Source organism: Echiichthys vipera (assembly GCF_963691815.1).
Source record: "Echiichthys vipera genome assembly, chromosome: 9".
Taxonomy (NCBI): Eukaryota; Metazoa; Chordata; class Actinopteri; order Perciformes; family Trachinidae; genus Echiichthys; species Echiichthys vipera.
Window position 1 is genome coordinate 30,653,427 of NC_139834.1, and position 8,078 is coordinate 30,661,504.

At 40.4% G+C, this 8,078-nt stretch overlaps 1 protein-coding gene across 1 annotated transcript in view; it reads left to right on the top strand.

The window, feature by feature from the left end:
• Positions 1 to 1,113: 1,113 nt before the first annotated feature.
• edem2 (ER degradation enhancer, mannosidase alpha-like 2) overlaps positions 1,114 to 8,078 on the top strand; it is an 11,045-nt gene continuing 4,080 nt past the window's right edge. Inside the window, exons 1-6 of the mRNA XM_083919318.1 lie at positions 1,114 to 1,328; positions 4,876 to 4,986; positions 7,132 to 7,171; positions 7,272 to 7,377; positions 7,465 to 7,590; positions 7,671 to 7,882. Of these exons, the coding sequence (XP_083775444.1) occupies positions 1,237 to 1,328; positions 4,876 to 4,986; positions 7,132 to 7,171; positions 7,272 to 7,377; positions 7,465 to 7,590; positions 7,671 to 7,882 (687 nt within the window). The 5' untranslated portion in view covers positions 1,114 to 1,236. The remainder of the gene's footprint in view (positions 1,329 to 4,875; positions 4,987 to 7,131; positions 7,172 to 7,271; positions 7,378 to 7,464; positions 7,591 to 7,670; positions 7,883 to 8,078) is intronic.

Consider the following 8,078-nt stretch of genomic DNA (forward strand, 5'->3'; position numbering starts at 1 on the left):
AGAGACACAAAAGATCCCAAAAACCAAAAAAATACCTCAAAGAAACACAAATGAATTAAACAACATCTCCCAAATGTCCAAAAAATGTACCAAATTACTTTGGACACAAGGTCCAAAAAAGACACAAATTTACCTCAGAGACACAAAATGTCCCAAAAAATCTTTTTCTTTTTAATTTTACTTCACCTGTTACATTTTAAAAAGTAAGTTCATCCAACATTTATGCAACATTGTTTTATAGTTTTGGTTCAACAAAAGTAAGAAACGTTCCAATAATGTTTCTGTATGCTGTGAATTATAGTTCGTAGAAAAATAGCGGAAACAAAACCAGAACTGGCAAAAATCTGTATAGGCAGGTTAGACAGGTTAGAAACTGTGCACCCCTATATTTATCTTTCACACAATGGCCTTTCATCATGTCTCTACATCATCGCACACACATACACACCTTCTGATGCACGCACACCAGCGGACAGAGAGTGTGCATCAGAAAATATGCCCCCCCCCCCTCCAAGCTGTAAACCTAGAGGAAACACTGCACAAAATGTTCAAAAAAAAAAGGCACAAAATTACCTCAAAGACACACCAAATGTCCAAAATGACACCAAATGTCCAAACGCACATACGTTTACTTAAGAGACACAAAATGGCCAAAAAAGACACAAAATTACTTTAAAGATAAACACAATGTCCAAAACCCCCACCAAATTTCTTTAAAGAGACACAGAATATCCCACAAAAAACAAAACTACTTCAAAGAGACACAAAATGTCGAAAAAAGACATCAAATGACTTCAAAGATACACAAAATGTTCTTTTTACTTATTATAAGTGCAACCATTTATAAGTAAAAAGAAAAAGATCTTTATGATAGTATGATTATTATTATTAAACACATTCCATCTTATTACAACTGTGTTATATCCATAGGTTTTATCATAGTATTATACATTATAAAGAATATCCAGATAATTTTCATTTATAATAATTTACATTCACAAACGTTGCTAATCACAAATGAAGAGGTTTGTTCTTGAACGCAGCGCAGCATTCTCGTCAGCGCACAGGACAACGCATGCGCACACCGTTAACTTCCTGACAGCTGACGCAGCAGCAGCAGCAGCAGCAGCAGAAACTCACCTGTAAACGTGCTTTGCTTCACTTCTCTGTGTCTTCTTGTATTTTCTGTGTCCGTTTTCAACTAAGGCTCGCTCCCGTGATTCCTCGTGTCCCTCCATGCGCGCTCCCGTGTGCGTGTCGCTGTTTGTTTGGCTGCTGAGCGATGCGGCGACGCGCCCGTTCACTGAGGAGGACATGGCTGCTGTCAGGTAACACAAATTCTTTACTGCAGTGAAAGTGTGTCATCAGCTTAATGCACTGAAAGGAAAAGTGTACAGTTCAGTTAAACGTTTCTATTATATCTAATCTATTCCTGTTGCATTAATGTGTCTGTTGCATTCTCCTGCTGTAGATGTTTGTGCTCATTTAACTCCTTTAATCTACATCAGTGCATCATGTTCTATAAGATCATCATGTGTTTGGGCATGGATGGATTATTAAACAGGCCAAGGGTCCCACCCCCGGCTTTCAACTGCAAAATGTCACTCAGAGGCAGAAAGGAGACACAAAATAATTATAAATACACAAAATGACTACAACAAGACACCATATTACTTCAAAGAGACATGAAATGTCCAACAAAGACACAACATGTATGGAGTAAGACTGCTGTCAAAATGACCTGTCCATAATTCTCTAGTTCATATTCATTATGTTAACAATATGTGTGTCAAAAAAGTTGTTGCACACAAAATTCTGTAGTCATATCCGTGAGTTTGTGAAAGTTTTTATGAGTAAGAATCCAAGAGCTGTGAGTTCAAAGTCTGTGAATTGTGAATACGACTTTGAGTTTACCGATATGAGTAGAAAAATGCTAAGAATGACGTCACTGAGGTCACAGTCAGGTCGCAGGGGAAAGTAATAAATCCGCGATTTTTCCAACCGCGCATGCGCACGTGACCCCAGAGACTAACATGGAGGAAAACAGCCAACCACATGGTGCTGCACTATGCGCCGGAGAAACATCACAGGTGAAGTCAATAACGTGTATATCCATAATTAATTTCATTTAAATAATGTGCATTTTCTTATTTTAAGAAAAATGCCCTGCGTAGTTTCTCTTGAACTTCTCTGTTCTACTCTGATCCGAGCAGCATCCCTAGCAAGTAACCTGCTACTTATACTTGACAATGGTCACGGTTGACCGATCAAAAAGCAGAATTCAGAGTCATGTAGTAATTATTAGGTATTACTGGTTATTCTTTTAAAAAGCTAATGTTTGAATTAGTCTGTAAAGTGTCCTGATAACTTTTGTTATGATTTGGCACTACAAATAAAATTGAATTGAATTGAATTGAAAAATTAGCGCACTACTTGCTAGCAGTGGCGATTGCTCTAAGACTGCAGTGGAAGCTCAGCTTTCCCTAAAATGTCAGCAAAATAAAAAAAAAGTGGTGAAGTAGGTACTGCTTGTGTACTGTGTACATTTCGTTGACTAAATACACATTAGAAAGCCTTCATCTTTAGTTCAGAATCAGCTACTTATCACAGGTAACCGGAGCAACTTCCTCCTCATTCATCCCCACAGCTCCACAGTGCTTTACACAGTCGGACGCTCAGCTTCTACTGACTTCAATGGGGAAGCGTAGAGCGGGTTGTTCCACTGCAGAGAAACTAGACGCTCATTGGATAAATGCTGGGCTTTGTCCCGCCCATCGGACGCTCAGCGTCTCTGGGGGTGTATGGGACAGTTGTCTGGCTCTGCTGCCATTGAGAGGACACTGGTCAAGTCCCTGGAAAAGACGCCTAGTTGGTACGACAAGGTCACAGATCATTTTCTTGAAAGGAACGAAGGGTAGAATTTACATATAAACAAACAAACACATTTATGATGTAGGCCGGAAAAATGAGCTTCCCCTTCTTGAAAGACCAGCAGCCGCCACTGCTTGCTAGGGATGCTGCTCTGATCAGAGTAGCACAGAGAGGCTCAAGAGAAATCACGCAGGGCATTTTTCTTAAAATAAATAAATGCCAAAAGGCCTCTCCCGCTTGATTGGGGGGAAATAAGTCATCCTCCTCTGAAGAATGGGAAGTGTCACTTGGATGCACCATAGGTCCCTCCTTCACATGGCTTCTGATGAAGTCCAGGCCTATGGAACACCAAACCACAGAGGATGTTTTCAATTTTACATGTGGTTAGCCTGACAGAATTATGGTTTTATATATACATTTTTAATGTTGTCTTTTGTAGGGAGCTGACAACCAGTGGCATACAGGGGGGTTCCATGCCTATGTTCCCTCAGCCCTGTGTTCCATCAGCCCTATGTTCCCTTAGCCCTATGTTCCCACAGGACTCTCTGCTTATCTGGACTCTATCTGACCTCTATCTGGTCTTTTTACTAAACTTAACCAGCTCCTTTGTTCGTTGCCTAAACCCAAACAATGGTGGGAACATAGGGCCTAACGTTAATTTTTAGTGAATAAAAAAAAGTTGTAAATGTGGAAACATAGGGCGATGTTAGCCTTCAGGGCTACCAGAATAAAAGCCTTTTTTCTGCCAGAAATTAAACGTTTTTATTTTAACCCAAACTACCATTCAACCCCTAATCCTTTATGGCAGATGGCCCTGAAAGGTAACGTCGCACAACATTAAATTGAGGGTTACTGCCTTGTTTTGTTTTATAAAACGAGAGCTAGTTAGCGTTAGCTTTATACTATAAAAACTTTTCTAACATTGAAAACGGACTTAATAGAATCCTCAAAAAGCTAATAACAACAGAAATAACACCTTACCTGTATGCGTTTCTTCAGATTCGACGGCGAGTTCTTGAACGCCAGCCAGTCGCTACCTTCCTCCATGTCTGCTACAGTACAAGTTCTTGGTTCTCTCTCTACCGTCCCCTCCATAATCTATGGTCCCCCTCACTCACCTGCGACCCCCCTCGTAAAAATTTGAATCATACTCATAAAAACAATCCTAACACAAATCCAATTTCACAGACTCGCTGATATGACTACAGAATTTTGTGTGCAACAACTTTTTTGATACACAAATTGTTAACATTATGAATATGAATTTGAGAATTATGGATACATCTTTTTGACAGCCGTCTTACTCCTCAAAAATTACTTCAAAGTGCCACAAAATGTCCAGAAAAGACACAACAATACTTCCAAGAGACACAAAAGATGTAAAAAGACACAAAATGTCCAAAAAAAGACACAAAATGACTTCGGAGGGACACAAAAGGTGCAAAAAGACCCAAAATTATTTCAGAGACAAAAAATGTCCTAAAAACCCACAAAATTATCTCAAAGAAAAAATATCCAAAAAAAAAACTTGCTTCATAGAGACACAAAAGGTTGAAAAAAGAAACCAAATGTTCAAAAAAGACACAATTACTTCATAGCGACACCAAATGTCCAAAAAAGACACAAAACAACCTCACCTCTTTTTGCATTCAAAAACAAAAAGTTCACTATTGACAGCCACGGGTGAATGTTTCCTTCTAAAGCCAAACGAGGCAGTTTGTGTATAGACCTTCACAGAACTTTGATCATTTAGATGATTCATCTTATTAAAACCTTGAATTGAAATGTCCCTTGACGGATGTTAGAAGTCCTGTTATTTACTTTTAAAGATTTTTTTGGGCAATTTTCCAAGCCTTTATTATATAGGACAGACAGGATATGGGGTGAGAGAGAGGGGGGGACACCGGCCGCCCCGAAGTCCTTATTTTTGACGTATTTATGTTGATGAAATAAAAAATGTTTTTACTGAAGACTGTCTTCTCTGCATCCTGCTTCCTGTTTCAGACAGCGCATCAAATCTATGTTCTACCACGCCTACAACAGTTACCTTGACAACGCTTTCCCCTATGACGAGCTCCGCCCACTCACCTGTGACGGACAGGACACCTGGGGCAGGTTAGGTGACATCATCCAGACAGTGGATAGCCTGTAACTAATAAAGCTGAAGAAGAACACTTGAAAAATATGAATATACAGAATATTATATACACTCTTATATGTTAATATATAAATGTATACAATATCTCATATTTTATATATATTTTATTACTTCTTATATTTTGTTTTACTATGTTAAATGTTGTCTTATATTCATTGTTTTTCTTTAGTGTTTATTTGTTTTTCTATTTTTTTAATCATACATTTGTTTTTTCTTTGATTGAGACTGTCAGCAGGTTTAACATCATGAATCTCTTCTTTTCAGTCTTTTTATAAATATGGTGCGTGCGCGTATTTGTGTGTGTGTGTCACTCCGTTTTCTTGTTCAATTATTTGAACAAATTTCTTTTTTTACTAATGACATGCTTTACTTCCTCATAAGTTTCCATTAGTTCTTAGTTAGTTCATTAGTTTAAGGCTGGCCTTTTCATTTTCCGTGCAACAGCCCCCTCTTGTGTTATTATAATATTGTTATTATTGAAGGTTGAATATGTAGAATCTTTATTAAAAGCTATATATTTTTTTTTTTAAATAACACCCACGGGGCGTTTTGAGGGCTACAGAATGAAAGTATTCCTTTTTGCATAAAGAATATATTTAGTTTGAATTAATATTTTAAAACATTTTGACGGGTTCCACAATGACTTTCTGTCCAGTTGTGTTTCCATGGTAGCAGCCAATAGCGTTGCTGGTTGCCAGGGTTGTCTGTTGTTGGGTGCAGCTACTGTAGGCTGGCACTGGGTGAAATGGAGTTTGCCAATCCTGCAGCTGCTTCGGAGCCTCAGTGAAGGGGGCGTTATTTGTCCCAGCAGCTGAGTGAGCGGAGACCAGAGTCAATATAGGCCGAGCATTCACTCCATGGACTGAGAGAAAGGAGAGAAACGCCATTCAAACGCCATCAGTGAACTACGAACGTGCGAACAAAAGATGGAATATTTCCTGGCCCCTTTGAGTAGAAGCCTGTGTAAAACAGTGATTTGTCACCGATGTTGACCGCTGTCTTCTCTGATCTCAGCGTGTCAAATCCCAGCATGCTGGGAGACTTGCTCCACACGCTCCCCGTACGCGCGGCTACAACTCTCTGCACGCTCCCACTATGCGCTTTGTGGATTTCTGAATCCTCTTGGCAACAGCTCGCTAAGCTCCGCTCTGTTGTTGTTCTCAATCGTTTCTGTCTGGATAAATCTGTGGTTAAATCACCGCAATGTCTCCTTCTACTCTGAAAAAGAAAGGTCGACACAGAAAACCGTTCACTAGAGAAGTTTTTGTTTCTGTCACTGTGAAGCCTGTGTTTACTCTGCAACCATATTTGTGTGTGAAGGGTATAAGTATAGAAGGTATTTTCATAAAAACCATGCTAACTTCAACACCACTTTCCCACTAAACTGTTAAAAAATATTCTGCATTTACATTTACTTGTGTTGTGTGTTTTTGATGAATAAACTAATGTTTAAGATGTGCCTTTCAGCCTGGTAAAGTAACTAGTTACAGAAGTAATCAGATAAATGTAGTGGAGTAAAAAGTAGAATATCTCCACTGATTTGTAGTGGAGCAGAAGTATAAAGTAGCATGTAAATAAAATACTCAAGTAAAGGACAGGAGGCTCAAACCTCGGGTTAACATGTATGTGTGTATGTATGTATATTCATTGAATAGCCCTGCTCTAATATATATTCATACTTGTTAATTTTTCTCTCAAAATGCATCAGATTGATGCTTTTAGGGGAAGAATATTGCGCGACACCTTTTTCACCCCTGACCCGTTTTCATGCCTGATCTTTATTTAGCTGGAACGGCTAATGCTAACGGCTAACGCTAACTGTCAGTCAAACTCCTCTAATACTTGTTTTTATGGTGTGATTTGCTGGAGGGGACGGGTTCAAACAGACTCCGCTCTCCTGTAGGCTACTGGGCCTGGTCTGACCAACCTGGCAACCCGACTGATAGACTTATTTTTTGTTGTTACGATCTTGAGACACTAGATGGTGGTGTTCGACTCATTCTCCATAATCAAACTTTAATATCATTATTTTGAGCATGATATTCAATATTTTGCCAGTCAATAATAAGTCTGAATATCTCCCCTCCATCGTTCCTCAACAGTTTCTCGCTCACGCTGATTGACGCTCTCGACACTCTGCTGGTAAGACCTGAGACTGTGAACGTGTTAGAGCGTTAACGCAGAGGAACCATAGATTCAACCATGTTAAGAGAGTCATGCTCTAAAAATGTTTTCTCTGAAGGTTTTGGGAAACCGCACTGAGTTCCAGCGCGTGGCGTCGCTCCTCCAGGACACCGTGGACTTTGACATCGACGTCAATGCCTCCGTATTCGAAACCAACATCAGAGGTACAGAGAAGGAGCTGCGAGGGGCGAAACACACACGTTTATATCACAAAACCATGTTAGATTTGAATAGATTGTATGTTTGTGTAGTGGTGGGTGGGCTGCTGTCGGCTCACCTGTTGGCAGGTCGGGGGGGCCTGGAGCTGGAGCCTGGTTGGCCCTGTTCAGGTCCGCTGCTGAGGATGGCCGAGGACGCTGCCAGGAAGCTGCTGCCTGGTATGAAAACACACACATACACACACACACACACACAGAGTCTCAGTATCTATCAGTGTGTGTTGTACGAATGTTTCCAGCGTTCCAGACTCCCACCGGTATGCCGTACGGGACGGTGAACCTGCTGAACGGCGTCAGTCCCACAGAAACACCCGTCACGTGCACCGCCGGTGTGGGAACATTCATCCTGGAGTTTGCCACGCTGAGTCGTCTAACGGGGGACCCAACATTTGAGAACGCAGCCCGCCAAGCGCTGAGGGCCCTGTGGAAGACCAGATCTGATATTGGGCTGGTAACGAGTCCACCTGTCTGTCTGCTCTCGACACGACTACAGTGATCATCAGCATTTTACTTCACGTTTTAGACTTTTTAACAGAAGGGAAAGCATATACATTCCATTAACATACACAACTGATGATTAACAGGTTGCATTTAAAAGCTCCCACTTCTTGATGAAGTTATCGTTCATAATCCCTGTAGAATTTTTC